Source organism: Sorex araneus, chromosome 1 (genome assembly GCF_027595985.1).
Source record: "Sorex araneus isolate mSorAra2 chromosome 1, mSorAra2.pri, whole genome shotgun sequence".
Classification (NCBI taxonomy): Eukaryota; Metazoa; Chordata; class Mammalia; order Eulipotyphla; family Soricidae; genus Sorex; species Sorex araneus.
The window spans coordinates 402556328-402573575 of record NC_073302.1 but is presented as its reverse complement, the minus strand read 5'-3'; the positions used below and the strand labels follow the sequence as shown (position 1 = coordinate 402573575).

At 39.6% G+C, this 17248-nt stretch overlaps 2 protein-coding genes across 2 annotated transcripts in view; one reads left to right on the top strand and one right to left on the bottom strand.

The window, feature by feature from the left end:
* Positions 1-17248, top strand: part of FBXL13 (F-box and leucine rich repeat protein 13) — a 223426-nt gene that overhangs the window by 66350 nt on the left and 139828 nt on the right. The window lies entirely within an intron of this gene.
* The window catches only part of LRRC17 (leucine rich repeat containing 17), a 38185-nt gene continuing 35950 nt past the window's right edge, over positions 15014-17248 (bottom strand). Inside the window, exon 4 of the mRNA XM_004602129.2 lies at positions 15014-15504. Within this exon, the coding sequence (XP_004602186.2) occupies positions 15107-15504 (398 nt within the window). The 3' untranslated portion in view covers positions 15014-15106. The remainder of the gene's footprint in view (positions 15505-17248) is intronic.

The window sequence follows — 17248 nt, the reverse complement described above, 5'->3', positions numbered from 1 at the left end:
ATTGATTTTGCATGATAGGTTTCCATAGGCTTGGCGGCTTAGAAGCCACAGGTACTTGTTTCTCTCACTTTTGGAGGCTGGAATTTTGAAATCAGGGTGTCCCTGCACAGGGGTATGGTGAGTGTTGTGGAATGCAGACTTTTCATTGTACCCTCACAAGGTAGCATCGTTCTCTCTCGTTCATGAGGGCTCCACCTCCTGAGCCAATAATCTCTATCCTAGCTCCTCCAGCATATTGAGATCAGGACGTCCAGGGGTCCCACAGGTGGTTGATTGCAGGACTGTTATTCAATGCAAGGGTTGGAGAATGCTGTGCCAAAGATACTTGTCATCCTGGTAGTGCTCGGGGTCCTCTAGGGCTGTACCTGGTGGTACTTAGGGGGTATGTGACACTGGTAATCAAGGTGGTACTTAGGGGCCCTGTGACACTGGGAATCAAAGCTGGGTCAGGATCAGACCAAGCTTTGGTCTAACCACTGCACATCTTCCAGCCCACTATGTGGATTTTTAAACTGGTACTGAGCTAAATGCTATCCCAGTGGGATTGCATCCTAACTGATGCAACTGATTTATGTCTATGAGATTTTTTTTTTTTTGAGAGTACAGTGTTGGGCCACATTGATGGTGCTCAGGAGCTATTCATCTGTTTTTATGCTCAGTAGTTACCCCTGACAATGCTCAGGGTTTTGAGATATGTGGTTCTGGGATCCAACAGGGCTTGGCAGCCTACAAGGCAAATGCCTTAATCTTGTAGTATGCTCCCTGCCTGAAGACTGCGAGCTTCTTAAAGACAGAATTTCTAAGTCTTTCCTTCAGAATGTTAAAAGTACCCAAATTTTGGTTCATAATAAAGGTTTACTCTATTACTAAAAATGGTATTCAAGCCATTTTCAATCCTACTATTTTATGGTTTTTTTCTGTAAGCTATTTAATGGCATCTGCTCTTACTTCAACTGTTCCCTCCTCTACAGCAGTTCTAGTGCATAATATTTAATTAAGCCAAATTTCCTATTCACTGTAAAAACATATGAGCACATTGGGAGTTATGATTTCAACCTATGAATCTTGGGAGAGCACACTCAGTTAAATGCATTAAATCCATATATTCTTAGAATTATATTTTCTACTTTATGCATTTCTAGGGCTGGAGTGATATCAAAGTGGGTATGGCATTTGCCATGCACGTGGCCGACCCAGGTTCGATTCTTCCATCCCTCTCAGGGAGCCCGGCAAGCTACCGAGAGTATTCTGCCCACACGGCAGAGCCTGGCAAGCTACCCATGGCATATTTGATATGCCAAAAATAGTGACAAGTCTCACAATGCAGACGTTACTGGTGCCCGCTTGAGCAAGTGTTGATGACCACTGTCATCAACAACGGGATGACAGTGCTACAGTGCTATGTGCATTTCTAGAAATGAGAGGAAAATTATATTTCAAAAAAGCACTTATCCAGGGTAATTTCAGATACTTAATAAGAACATCAAACACATATAGCTATTAACATGAATGATATTGATTGTTACCACCATTAATAATTAATGGGTGAGAGCAAGTTACATAGTAATTTGTATATAATTGTGTACAATCTGCATACAATTTTCCAAAGAGCAAATAAAACGTACACTTGTATTTTGAAATATTCCAGAGATATAAACACAGGGACACATATAGTGAACTACAAAAAACATGCTTGGGAGTGAAAAACTCCCAAAACAAGCACATGGTTACCCTATGTCATGTTGAGAATTCAAGAGAACGGGGAGAGAGTCACAGAGTATCAATTTTATCTATAATTTTATTCAAAAATGAAAATAAAATGAAACACCTTTAGTTAATTATTGCTGGTTCTGAACAAATAGTTTTGTGTGATATATCTGACTACATAGGCATGTGCTCTAACCACTGCACTATCTTCTAGCTCTGTAGGTGAATTTTTAAATTGGTACTGCGCTAAACGCTATCCTAGTGGGATTGCATACGAATTGATGGGGTGTTGGGTATTCAACCTTGGTCGGCCACCTCTAAAGCAGACGCCCTACCTGCTGTATCATTGCTCTGCCCTTACTCCCCCTCCTGGGTTTTCTGATAAAACTATCATATCACCCAGAAGCATGAGTTTTACTTCTAGTCATTTTATTTTTATTTTGTTTTTATTGGGGAGCACAAACCCAGGAATACTCAGGGGTGATTCCTGGCTCTGCACTCAAGAATTACTCGTGGGGAGCATAGGGGACCATATGAGATGCTGGGGATTGAACCTGGGTTGACTGAGTGCAAAGCAAACTTTTTACCCACTGTACTATTTCTCCAGCCCCTTCTCTTGTGTATTTTATTTCTCCTTGCCTCCATCTCTCTCTGTGGTGCTGGGATCAAAACTACGTCTCCTGCCTATAAGCCATACACTTTCCCCCTGAGCCATCTTGGGCCCCTTGTCTTTTTCAGTAACAGGATGTGCAGCCATCTGGTCTTTTATTGTCACAATTTCTGAGGTATCATTGACATATATTAGTATCATCCCTACAACATAATTTTTGATGTTAGTATATACTGTGAAATAGTATATGTTTAGATAACACGTCACCAGTTACAAATATTTTCCTTGTGATAGAACATCTTCGGTTTACTCTTTGCAACTCTTCTACATATTTATATACATACACATATTTATATACATACACATTACAGTATTATGTAATTTATATACATACACATATTTATATACATACACATTACAGTATTATGAACTATAGTCACTATGCTATATGTTACATTCCCACAGATTATTATTTATTTGGTAGGGGGTGAATTTGGGCCACATTCAGTGTGTTCAGGACTTACTCTTGGCTCTTTGCTCAGGGATAACTTGAAGTGCTCAGGGGACCTTATGTGGTTTTGGGGTTCAAACTGGGGTCATATGTGTACTAGGCAAACACCTTAATCACTGTACTCTCTCCACCACCCCATGACTTATTTATTTTATAACTGAAAGTTTGTTTCTTGAAATCTCTGTACTGTTTTGGTTCAATTTACCCTCCTTCCCCATCTCTGATAGTTGTACGTTTTTAAAAACCTTTTAGATTTCACATATATAAGTAAAATCATGTGGTACTTGTGTATGTCTGACAAAAGCCTCTAGGTTTATCCATGTTGTTACAAATGGCAAGATTTTGTTCCTCTTTATGACTGAATAATATTCAATTGTATATATGTAATATGTTACATATTGTGTGTACATTGTTTACATAATGTATAAGTATAATTAAATATAGTGCAACATTTTATTCATTCATCTATCTATAAATATATAGGCAGGTTATTTCCATGTATTGGCTTTTATAAATAACATGGCATCAAAAATAGGGGTTTATTTATCTTTACAAATTAATGTGTAAATTTCTTTGGATAAATACTCAGAATAGTGGAACATTTTAAAATTGCTGATTAATTAATTAATTTATTGTTAATTTATTTTTAATTGAATTACTGTGAGATACACAATTGCAAAGTTGTTTATGATTAGATTTCAGCCATATAATGTTCCAGCATTCATCCCTCCTCCACTGTACATTTCCCACTACCAATGTCCCCAGTTTCCCTCCTGCCCTTCTATGGCAGGCATTTTTCTTCTCTCTTTCTCTCCTTCTCTCTCTCTCTCTCTCTCTCTCTCTCTCTCTCTCCCTTTTATTCCTTTCGGACATTATTTCTTGCAATATAAATACTAAAAGGTTATCATGCATTCTGATTGTTGATTTAATATCATTGCCTGTTAGAGATGCGTTCAGATTTTCTTTAGCTTCTTGGGTTAGGTTTGGCAGTATGTTTCAAGAAGTTTGTCAATCCCTATAGTAATCTCATTTGTTAGTGTATATTTGCTCAATGTTTTTTTATAATCTTTTCAATTTTTTTTAATAGGCCTATATCTAGCAGCGCTGAGGAGGTGGTGGGAGGGAGGGTGGGCTTGAGATTTCTGTAAAGCAAGTAGCAATGTGTGTACTTGTATTTCTAATTTTAATTTAGTTCTTTTGTTTGTTTGGGGGATTTATTAATTTAGTTCTTTTGTTTGTTTGGGGGATATACCTGGCTGAGTTTAGTTAGGGCTTGCTCCTGGCTTTATGCTCAGGCATCACTCCTGATAGTGTTTGGGAAACCATATTCAGTGCTGGGGATTGAACCTGGGTTGGCCACATGCAAGAGATGTGTACTGTACTACCTCTCTGCCCATTTTATTTCTGACTTCAATACTTAAGTATTCCGTCTTGCTTTTGTTGGTCAGTCAAGTTAAATATTAGTCCATTTTGTTGATCATTCAAATAACCAACATTTTAGTTCTTTTCTTATTGTAGTAATTACATATAAGAAAAAAATTCCCTCTACCACTTAAGCGTACAGTTCTGTGGTACAAAGAACTTTCTTTTTTAAATATTGAATCACTGTGAATTGCAAAGTTACAAAGATACTTATAATTCAGTTTCAGGAATACGTTGTTCCAACTCCAGTTCTGTCGACTACCCTCCACCAATGTCCCCAGTTTCCCTCCTGCCCCCAGTCTGCTTCTGTGGAAGGCACTTCCCCCCTCCCTCATTGTCCTCGTATTCCCTTCCCTAACTTATCCCCTTAACCTCCAAAGCAGTGCTAAGATTCCTACTAAAGGCCAGTTCTCCTACTCTTCATTTAGATTATCTTTGGGCATTTGATATACCCCTATGAGGTTTCTTTATAGTCCACATATGAGAGAGATAATTCTGAATCTGTTTCTTTCCCTTGGACTAATTTCACTGAACAAGATTCTCTCTAGACTCATCCATATTGGATAAAATTGGTGATTTTATCTTTTCTGGTACTCAATAGTATTCCATTGTGTATATGTACTATAGTTTCTTTATTCTGTTCATCTGTTCATGGGTATTTGGATTGTTTCCCTTTATGGCTATTGTATATAGTGCTACAGTGATCAGGAGTGAAAATGTCTCTTATGCATTGTGCTTCTGGTACCTGGAGTATATTTTTAGGAGTGGAATTACTGGGTCACACAGAAACTCAATTCCTAGGTTTTTGAGGAATGTCCATTTTGCCTTCCAAAAAGCTTGGACCATTCTCACTAGCAGTGAATAAGGGTCCCTTTTCCCACACATCCTCACCAACATGGGTTGTTGTTGCATTTTTTGATGAGTGCCAGTATCTGAGCTGTGAGGTGAGGTCTTACTGTTGTTTTGATTTGCATTTTTCTGGTGATTAGTGATATAGGGCATTTTTTTCATACTTTATTTTTTCTTTGAGGAAGTTCTTGTTCATGTCTCCTCCCAATTTTTGGTGGGGTTGGATTTTTTTCCTGTACAGTTCACTAATTCTTTATAGATCTTGAGTATTAATGTTTTGCCAGATAAGTGATAGGAAAATAATTTCTCTCAGTCTGTGGGCTGTCTTTGTATTCTGGTCTTCATTTGCTTTGAGGTATTGAGGCTTCTTAGTTTAATATCCCATTTTTATCTATTTTATTTTTTTGAATAACACCCAGCGATGATCAGGGGTCTCTCCTGGCTCTGTACTCAGGAATTACTCCTGGCGGTGCTCGGGGGACCATATGGGATGCTGGGAATCGAACCTGGGTCAGCCACATGCAAGGCAAATGCCCTATCTGCTGTGTTATCACTCCCACACCAAATGTCCCATTTTAAAAATCTTTCCTTCTGTTTGCTTGGTCAGTGGTGTTTCTTTTTTAAAAAAATTAATTAATTTTTTAAATTAGTGAGTCACCGTGAGGGTACAATTACAAATTTACCCATATTTGTGCTTGTGTTTCCCTCATACAATGTTCGAGAACCCATCCCTCCACCAGTATCCCTTCTCCACCACCAATGAACCCAGTGTCCCTCCCACCCTCCAACCCCATCCTCCCCACTGCACCCCACTCCATCTCTGTGGCAGGGTATTCCATTTTGTTCTCTCTCGCCTTTTGGGTGTTGTGGTTTGCAATAGGGGTATTGAGTGGCCATCTTGTTCGGTCTCTAGTCTACTTTCCGCACGCATCTCCCTTCCCGCTCAGGATCTCCAACCACATTTTACTTGGTGTTCCCTTCTCTATCTGGACTGCCTTTCCCCCCAGCATGTGAGGCCAGCTTCCAAGCCATGGAGACAACTTCCTTGTATTATATACTACTATTCTTGGGTGTTAGTCTCCTACTCTGTTATTTTATATTCCACAGATGACTGCAATCTTTCTATGTCTGTCCCTCTCTTTCTGACTCATTTCACTTAGCATGATACTTTCCATGTTGATCCACTTATATGCAAAGTTCATGACTTTATCTTTTCTAACAGCTGCATAGTATTCCATTGTATAGATGTACCAAAGTTTCTTTTCTTTTTTTTTATTGAATCACCATGTGGAAAGTTACAAAGCTTTCAGGCTTAAGTCTCAGTTACATAATGCTCCAACACCCATCCCTTCACCAGTGCACATATTCCACCACCAAGAACCACAGTAAACTTCCCCCCTCCGTCCCCCCAGCCCCCCACCCTGCCTGTGTAGCTGATAAATTTCACTTTACTTTCTCTTTACTTTGATTACATTCAAACAAAAGTTTCTTTAACCAGTCATCTGTTTTAGGGCACTCACGTTTTTTCCAGATTCTGGCTATTGTAAACAGTTCCTTGATGAACATATAAGTGCAGATGTCATTTCGACTATACTTCTTTGTTTCTCCAGGATATATTCCCAGAAATGGTATTGCTAGATCAAATGGAAGCTCAATTTCTAATTTTTTGAGAAGTGTCCATATTGTTTTCCAAAAGGGCTGAACCAGTCGGCATTCCTACCAGCAGTGTAGAAAGGTCCCTTTCTCCCCATATCCTCTCCAACAGCGGTTGCTTTTGTTCTTTTGGTTGTGTGCCACTCTCTGTGGTGTGAGGTGGTATCTCATAGTTGTTTTGATCTGCATCTCCCTGATGATTAGTGATGCAGAGCATTTTTTCATGTGCCTTTTGGCCATTCATATCTCTTCCTTAAAAAAGTTTCTGTTCATTTCTTTGCCCCATTTTCTGATGGGGTTGGATGTTTTCTTCTTGTAGAGTTCAACCAGTGCTTTATATACCCTCGATATCAACCCCTTATCGAATGGGTATTGTGTGAATATCCTTTCCCATTCTGTAGATTGTCTTTGTATTTTGGTCACTGTATCTTTTGTGGTGCAGAAGCTACCCATGAAATTCTTCAACGAAATGGATCAAGCAATCCTGAAATTCATATGGAACAACAAACGCCTATGGATAGCTAAAACAATTATTGGGAAAAAGATGATGGGAGGCATCACCCTCCCAACTTAAATTTTACTACAAAGTGGTAACAATTAAAACAGCATGGTACTGGAACAAAGGCAGAGCCGCAGACCAGTGGAACAGGGTGGAATATCCCTACACATAACCTCAAATGTATGATCATCTAATCCTTGATAAGGGAGCAAGAAATGTGAAGTGGAACAAAGAAAGCCTCTTTAACAAATGGTTCTGGCATAACTGGACAACCACAGGCAAAAGAATGGGCTTAGACCTCAACCTGACACCATGCACAAAAATCAGATCAAAATGGATTAGAGACCTTAACATCAGACAACAATCCATAAGGTACATCGAAGACAAGGTCAGCAAAACTCTCCACGATATTGAAGCTACAGGTATCTTCAAAGATGACATGCAACTGACCAACCAAGTGGAAACAGAGATAAACAAATGGGACTATATTAAACTAAGTGGTGTTTCTTAAAGATTCCACTAGCTTCAATGTCATGGAGAGTTCTGCCTATATTTTTCTCTGTGTAATTTATGAATTTAGGTCTGATATCAAGAGGTTTTAGGTAAGGTTCATTAAAAAACCTAACAGACCTCTTTCTAACACCATGCACAAAAGTCAAATTAAAATGTATTAAAGATCTGTTGAAGAAACTTTACTTACTCTATTCCATATTTTTTGCTCCTTTATTGAAGATTAACTGATCTTTGCTCTGTCTCTGGGTTTGTCACTGGGTTTTCTGTTCTATTGCATTGATTGGTTGAGTTGAGTGCCATTCCTTATTCCAGTGCCATATTGTTTTAACTACTAACATTTTATAGTACAATTTGAAGTTGGGGAAAGAGATGCTTCCCATATTCTTTCTTCCTGAGGATTGCTTTAGCTATTAGAGGGATTTATTGTTCCATATAAATTTCAGGAACAAAGAACTTTCTTATTATTGTGATGCAATTTTCAACATCCATCTCCAGTATTTTTATTTTTAGTAGTTACTCTGTGCCAGGATTTCTGTCCAGCATGTTATTTTAAAATTTATTTTTATAGGGCAATATTGGGTTACAAGTGTGTGAGTGTTTATGTTTTAGGGGTACAATATTACCACATCTACTTGTGCCACCAGAGTGCCAAAAGCCCTTCTCCACAATCCACTGGGCCCTTTTAGCTCACTCCCTACTCCACTCTGTAGTCAGATTCTAAGAGTACAGTCATTGGAATCTGTCAGTTCCCTTACCTTATTTCCTTATATACCACAAATAAGTGAGATCATTCAGTGTTTGCCTTTGTCTCTCTGCCTTATTTCACTTAGCATGATACCCTCCAGTGCCTTGTAGCAAAATGGCAAGCTTTCATCTTTTCTTAGAGCTGAGTCATATTGAACTGTTTATATAGGCTATAATTTCTTTATCTCTTCATCTGTTATTGGACACGGGTTATTTTCAGATTTTGTTTACTGTAAATAGCACCGGTGAACAGTGCATATCTCTTTGCAAACTGCTGCTTTTGTGTCCCAAACATTTTCTTCTTGCTAAACTGAAATCTGAATACCAAACATTTCCTATTTTTCCCATTTTCCCCTCCCCATACTTCCCTTGGTAGTCATCATTCTTTCTCTCTATATGGATTTGACTGCTCTGGCACTCATCTATCTGTAATGGACTCATGTAGTTATTTGCCCCTTTGTGACTGTATTATTTCACTTAGCATAATGGTTCTTATATTTAGTCATATGATAGCACATATCAGAATTTCTTTCATTTTAAAGAGTGGAGGGTATTTCATTGGTAATGTATTTTTATACTGATATCACAAAATGATATACCACATTTTATTTATCTCTTCATCTTAAAGTGGACACTTTGGATGCTGTGCTCATCCTCCTCCTCCTCCTCCTCCTCCTTTTCCTCTCCCTCCTCCTCCTCTTTCTTCTCCTCCTCCTCTTCTTGTTCTTGTTATTGTTCTTGTTCCTGTTCTTCTTGTTGTTCTTGTTCTTGTTCTTGTTCTTCTTCTCCTTCTCCTCCTCCTCCCCTCCTCCTTCTCCATCTCTTTCTCCTTCTCCTCCTCCTCCTCCTCTTCCTCCTCTTCCTCCTCCTCCTTCTCCTCCCCCCCCTTAGACCCTACTCTGCCTTTATGCTCAGAGGTTGCTCCTGGCAATGCTCAGGGACCGTGTGGTGCCAGGGAGAGAACCAGGGCCAGCCATATGCAAGGCAAACACCTTAACCTCTATCCTAGCTCTCTATGTTGCTGCTTCTATGTTTTGATTATTGTGAATAATGCTGCTGTAAGCATAGGTTTTCAAACTTCAAGTATTACTTTCATTGATTTTAGGTGTTTCTATTTTCAACTTTGTTTCCACTCCATTCATTATAGTTCTGTTTGCTTTGAATTTCATGTACTTTTCATCTACTCTTCTCCTACTTTCCTTAGGTAAAAGTTTAAGCTATTCGTTTGAGGACAGTTTTTTTTTTAGTGTAGGCATTTATAGATATAATCGTCCCTAGATATTTTTCCAGTTTTGAGGAGATATATAATACATATATACAATATATATATAATACCATACGAGATTCAGGTTTATAGCATAATGATTTGATTTGTATCAACAAGGACATGATTGCCACAGTAAGTTTACATCCATTATCTTATATAAATACAAAGATAAAAAAGAAAATTAATTTTTCCTTGAGATGAGGAGTCTAAGAATGTGCTCTTTTAACAACTTTCATATAAACCATCTAGCAGTATTGTAGAAACCATGTTGTATGTTCCTACTACATATTTGTCTTATATTTGGAAGTCTCTACCTTTCCCCACCTTCATCCAATTCCTACTCCCTAACCCTCCTGCTTCTGGAACCAATAATCTGTTGGCAGTACTCTTCCTATGAGCTCTTTTTCTCCTTTCTTTGTTCTCTCTTTTTTAGTTTCCTTTTGACTAATTTTTAAATGGATTATTGGTTTTCTAAAAAATACTTTGCTATTGAGTTGTAAGAGTTTTCTTCATATGCTTTAAATATTAACTCCTTGTTATATATATATGATTTTCAAATATTTTTTCCATTCTATAAGTTGTCTTTTATGTTTTTCTTTTTCTTTGCAGGATCTTGGTATTTGATGTAGTCCCAATATTTATACTTTATTTTGTACATGCCTTTCGGGTGTTTATCTAAAAAATCATTGCTAAGGCCCATGTCCAAGAGTTTATCACCTATATTTTCTTCGGGGAAATATTTTGTGGGTTTTACCCTTATATTTTGGGTTAATTTTTGTAAGTCGTGTAAATTGAAGTCCAGTTTCATTCTCTAACGTGTGGATATTCAATTTTCCTAGCATGTTTATTAAGCTGACTATCTTTTCTAAATTGAGTAGTTTGATCTTTTGAAGTAAATGTAATGCACATCTCATCTCTGGGATATTTTTGATATGCCAAAGCTTATTTAATAAAATAAATTTTGGTTTCAGAGATTAGAAAAGTAGTCTCAGAAATGTTCCAGCTTTTCTGTTTTTCCCCCTATCTGAGGTAAGTTGGTCTATGGGTCTGTCTAGACTACACATTTTTGGCAGTTTTACTTTCTGATGTTCAATTGAAGAAAATATCGGCTGATCCTTGGGGATGTTTGGCAGAATAGCCCAATAGATTGTACTTGTAATTTTTATGGCTACACAAACTTGAGAAGAAAGTAAACTTTAAAAGGTAGTCTTGGGGCTGGAGTGATAGCACAGCGGGTAGGGCGTTTGCCTTGCACGCGGCCGACCCGGGTTCGATCCCCAGCATCCCATATGGTCCCCTGAGCACCGCCAGGAGTGATTCCTGAGTGCAGAGCCAGGAGTAACCCCTGTGCATCGCCAGGTGTGACCCAAAAAGAAAAAAAAAAAAAAAGGTAGTCTTATGGAACTGGAGAGATAGCTCAATGGACTGGGAACATGTTCTGCATGAAGGAAGGCAGGGTGCAGTGCCCTGTACCACATGATCTGGACTCGGTCTTTTGTACCACATGATCTCCAGAGCACCACCAAGAGCCACTTCCTGCACGGGGCCAGTAATAGTCCTGTGCACTAATAGATGTGGACCCCCAAACATAAACAAAGTTATCTTATACCAGGGATGTAGCTTAGTGGTGGAGTGCATGTATAAAACCTGGGTTGATTCCCAGCACAAAACTAAATAAAAATAAAAAATAAAATAAAATTTATAGTAAAATGGGCTGGAGCGATAGCACAGCAGGTAAGGTATTTATTTGTCTTGCATGCAGCCAACCCGGGTTCAATTCCTCCACCCCTCTCGGAGAGCAAGCTACAGATAATATCTCGCCCTCACGGCAGAGCCTGGCAAGCTACCCGTGGCATATTCGATATTCCAAAAACAGTAACAATAAGTCTCACAATGGGGACGTTACTGGTGCCCACTTGAGCAAATCGATGAGCAATGGGATGACAGTGACATAGTGATAGTAAAATATTTGGAAGGCAAAGGAGGACGTGGAAGAGAAATGCTGGTAAAATGGTATTTGATAATTACATATGCAGTGCCTATGTTAATATACTCTGGCAAACATTTGGCAGGAGTGGATGCAAGGTAGTTGAAGTGTAGTCATTATGTTGATGGGCCTAAGCAGAAAATGTTGGGTTCAGGAAGCGCTTCCTTACTGGATCTTTTTTCCCCACTCATTCAGTGATCAGCAAGAAACAATTGAGAAGCAACTTTGATTTGGGAATATCTTGGGGTGTTGCGTGTTTATTTCTGGAATTGACCATATTGAAAACACCCTCTTATTTATAGTATCCTTCCAGCCTTGATCCTGGTTTTTTAGTCACAGACTGCATCCCCTTCCCACTCACAGACACTCTTAGATCCTCAGAAGATCCTCAGTAGATCCTCAGTATTGATTGGGCTTCTCTTGGCCAAAGCAGGAGACTTGTTTAGATTTACCAGATTTGTGAGAAACAGATGTTAATTGAGCAAAGGCAGAGAGGAGTCTTAAATGGATTTGATCTATAGCTCCCTTTTCAGAGAAACAAAAATGTGCTCCCCTGGAAATCTATCTTCTGTAAGTGAGAAAGTATCCAATTATCTGGAAACAACCACTGCCCCTCTGGATCATTCTACTATACCCCGGTTGGGCATGTGCTGGTATTATCCAACTTGGGAAGCATTCCTAGAGGAGAAAATGATTAGAAAACAAAAAGCTCAAGTGCTTAATGTTCAGTACTTTCCAAAAAAACCAGGCATTGGGTCAAATATGACTCAGGCTAAGGACTCAGGAGACCTCGGCTTGCAGTAAATCTTACTTATTTCAGAAAAATCAGAGTATCTTAAGATCAACAGGAAAACAAAACACAAAACAAAAACACAATCACTACCTTGTCTTACTCAAATATTCAATTGATATTTAAACCTATATGTTCAGATATGTAGATAATGGGATTACATTTTTGATTACCATAAAAATGTACTTATTTTTAAAAAATCTCTTTAATGTAATCTGCTGAACAGAGGACCAAAAGCAAATTATTTAACTCTCAAGAAATTGGCAGAAAAAGTACTTAATTGTTTATTCCATATCATTAATCATGTATACCTCCTGGAAGAAGTATAAACTCTGGGGTCCCAGGGATTACTCAAGTAGTTGAGTGTCTCTCTTGCAGACCTGAGTCCTCATGTTTGATCCCCAACACCGCTTGCATGCACTGAGTATGATCCTGGTGGCACTGTTATTTGGGAGCCCCCCCAAACAACCACAGTATGTGGATCTTTGTCTGAGTGAGACTGGCAACAAAAATGTGCTGCCTCTGGCAAGCACCACAGTCAAAGTCAGGTGTGCAAATGGTGTATTCAGATGTGTATGAAGCTGTCCCAGAAACTATAAAGAGAAAGGAATGGTAGTGTCTTTATGACAGGTACTTTCCTTTCTCTTTCTCTTTTCTTTTTGGCATTATGGTTCGCAATGCAGGTACTGAGAGGTTATCATGTTTATTCCTTTACCTACTTTCAGCATGCAGTTCTTATCCAGACTGAGCATTTACAACTATCATTGTTCTAATGGCCCCTTCTATATCTCAACTGCCTTCTTTCCCAGCAATTGAGACAGGCTCCCAACCATAGACCAATCCTTCTGGCCCTTGTTTCTACTGTCCACAGATATTAGTCTCATTTTTAGATCCCACAAGTAAGTGCAATTTTTCTATTTCTGTCCCCCTCTTTCTGACTCATTTCACTCAGCTTAATACTCTCCATGTCCATCCATTTATAAGCAAATTTTATGACTTCATTTTTTTCCTAACAGCTGCATAATCTTTCATTGTGTGGATGTTCCATAGTTTCTTTATCCAGTCATCTGTTCTCGGGCAGTTGGGTTGTTTCCAGATTCTGGCTACTGTGAATAGTGCTGTGATAGACATAGAAGTGCAGATGGCATTTTTGCTGTGGTTCTTGTGCCCCCCGGTAAATCCCCAGAAGTGGTATTGTTGCGACATATGGAGGCTCAATTTCTAGATTTTTTGAGAAATGTCCATATTGTTTTCCAAAAAATCTGGACCAGTTGATATTCCCACCAACATATAAGGTCATTCCCCCCCCCCCACCCAGAATCTACATATCCCCACAGCCTCTACCTCTCATCTCCTCAACTCCCACAGTCTGAGTGCTCAGGAGTAACTGAGTATTATTTCAAGCTATCGTCCTCACTGCTGTACCTGGAAAGAAAAGCTGAGCTCTTCTGGTACATTATTCCCCTCTGGGGTCTGGTTCTAGAAGTTTAGCTGAGGCAGCGCTGGCCAGGGCAGCTATAAGACCCCGCATGCAGGAAGGACTTAGGTGTGCCTGAATCCAGCTGGACTGCCTGCCCACCCTTGCTCATCACTTACCTGGCCCACAGCTTCCTCTCAGACTCCCGTCCTCTTTCCAATATCAGTGGTGAATTCTCTACTTAGGTTTGTGACAGTTCTGATGTTTTGTTGTTTTTCTGTGGGGCCCAGAATTGAACCCATGGCCTCATATACGCATAAGCTAGTGTGCACCTGCTGAGCCCCATCCCGCGGAAGTGGAGGGGAGGCTTGACAATTTTTTGGCAAGTGATTGTGAAGACAAGGGAACTTGGGTTTCCTGGGGCCTCCTTTTGAAATTCACAGGATTTAGAAATAGAAAAATACTCCAATGGATTAACCCTTTACCAAATAAAAAAAAAAGCAGGGAGGGGTTGAGGGGAAAGAATAACATTTTATTAATACCAAGCGTTTGTGTCTTTCCATTTTGATCACCTTTAGGTATGTACAGGCAGTTGTTCAGAGGCAGTAAAAGTGAACCATGAGGTTTTTAGTTATTTCCAAAAAGCAGTAAAAAAAACCCATTTATACAGGACATTAAGAATTCTTTTGTTTGTTTGTTTGTTTGTTTTGCTTTTTGGGTCACACCCAGCGATGCTCAGGGGTTACTCCTGGCTTTGCACTCAGGAATTACTCCTGGCAGTGCTTGGGGGACCATATGGGATGCCGGGGATCGAACCCGGGTCGGCCGCGTGCAAGGCAAATGCCCTACCCGCTGTGCTATTGCTCCGGCCCCCAGGACATTAAGAATTCTAATGCCATCATTAGACCCTAGGTCCTACAGCTTACAGGTGTGGAATGGTTCCTGAACACCAGGCAAGCAGGAGGAGAGAATTCCCTTGATTACCATAACTTTCACTAAAATAAAAAAAAAGAATCCTCCGAGGAACTCTCCTTTAGCTGGACATCCCTGTATAAATAGGCAACTCAAATGTAAACATAAGTTTCTGATACCAGGATAACAAGTACAAAACTAGCTGCAACTAGAGCAATGTCTAAGTTATCCTACTATAGTGATTCGGACACTCTGCTTCTTTGCTGTGTTGTCTCTGTGTGTCTTCTCCCATTCATCGTCCTCTGCTTCCTGGTCAAACGTTTCAGGATATGCTGGCAGTTTGTCTTTAGGGCATTCTTCATAGTAACTGCGAACATACTTTCCTACAAACCACCCTTTATATTCTTCAGGCGTTTTGCATTCCAGGCCATTATAGTGGACATTGTAGTGATGCTTTAGCCAATAGTAGAGGTAGTGGATATTGTAGTCACATCTCCAAGGATTATCACGGAGCCACAAGAGTTTCACAAAATACAAGTCTTCTAGTACTCCATAGTCGAAGTTTTGTAGACTGTTGTTTGATAAATCTAACTCTTCTAAATGAGTGAGTCCTGAAAAAGCAGCTAGAAACAGAATGTATTTATTAAACCAATGAATACTTGAGTTCAATTTAAGTGTATGATATACACTTAAATTTCAAGAGGACACATAAATTTCAAGAAACTGAGTTCTGCCTATTAAAAATAACAGCAGCAGCTATAATACAAGTTATTGATTTTAAATAAAAATTTTTTTAATAACAAAAGTTATTACCCTTCTCTACCCCTACTCTGTCCTTTTTCCTAGAGTATTTCTTTAAGAAAAGTTTTAAGTAGTTTCTTCTGTCTTTGAATCGTACCTATTCTTTTTGGGGTGGAGGGGCACACCCATTGGTGCTCAGGAGTGATCCTGGTGGTGACTGGGGGACCACAGGCAGTGCAGGGGATCAAGCCAGGGTCAGGTTGTATGCAAGGCAAGTACTTTAATCCCTGGACTATTTCTCCAGCCATGTATACCCATCTTTATACCAGTGCTTCTCAACCTTAATCTAACTGTGGTGCCTTTCCAACCTAGTTTCCTTCCTGTGATCCTCATCCTTTTGAATGACCTCCTAGTCTCATGTCAGGTCCCCTCATTTATGCTATTTGTCCTCCTTAGAAGATCCTGGGACACACTGGGGGTCATACGGCCTGTAATTGAGAAAAGCTGTTTTAGAAAACTGCCGAGGCCTTTTCTCAGCCAGAAAGTCTTTCTCAAATACCTTGGAGACAAAGTTTTTCCTTTGCTTGTTTGTTTTGGGCTTCTCCAGTTGTGCTGGTGGCGGTGGGGGGGACCACCAGGGCTATAATCATTGAGGTTCCAGAGGCCATGTGGGACTGAGGATTTAACCTAAGACCCTGAACACGTGTGCTACGCTCCAACTCTTTGAGCTCTTTCCTCAGACTCCATCTCACTGAAACCTAAACATAAAAGAGAGCGCCCTTTCTCCCAGTTTCTGGGAAACGTAGAAGCCTTGCTCAAGTGGCAAAACTATCCACTATCAGCATAAAGGCAGGAGAGGCTTATTTTCCTCCACAGCCAATGGATTAGCTAACACAGATTACCTCCGCATTAGTTAAAGCTAAGGTGCACTGTGTATGACAAAGGGAACACTCCAGCTCTTTTTCTTAAGGATCAGCTTTCATTATTCTTCAAATCACAGATATGTTGAGTTGTATCTGTTTGGCTACATAAAAGACAGATTTCTTCCTGTCTTTGTAGTCTCTCAGCAGATTGCTTGTGAGGTGCCTCGTGTTCTGGCAGAATGCTTGTTCAGAAATAGAAATAGTTTCTTTCTTTGGGGGTTTGGGGGATCTCAGCAGTACTCAGTATGTCCGGGATGGTGGTAGGCACCAGAGATTCTTGATCAACTGGGCTGTAGGTTCAACACAAGACCTGCTGTGCTAGGAAACCTGGGCAATTCCGGCGGTGCTGGGGACTGCCAGGGCTGCACTAATGCTTAGGGGACCATGAGGTGCTGCAAATTGAACTTGGGTTGGCAAATGCTAGGCATTCATCCTAACCACTGTATTATCTCCCAGCCCCAGAAATGGTTTCTTTCTCCTTTTTATGGAGCGGGTTTCTGTGTTGGGAGGTTTGGTCTTAATTATATTTCCCTAACAACACACATGTACAAATGTAAAATTCTGAAATATGTCTTTACTCAAAGAAAGTTTTTCCTGTGATTAAAATGAATAGATTTTATTTAAAATAATCAATTATAAGTTAGCTTCGTAAAAAATGTTTATGTGGCTCATGTTTTTTTTTAAAAAAACCACACAAAGATAC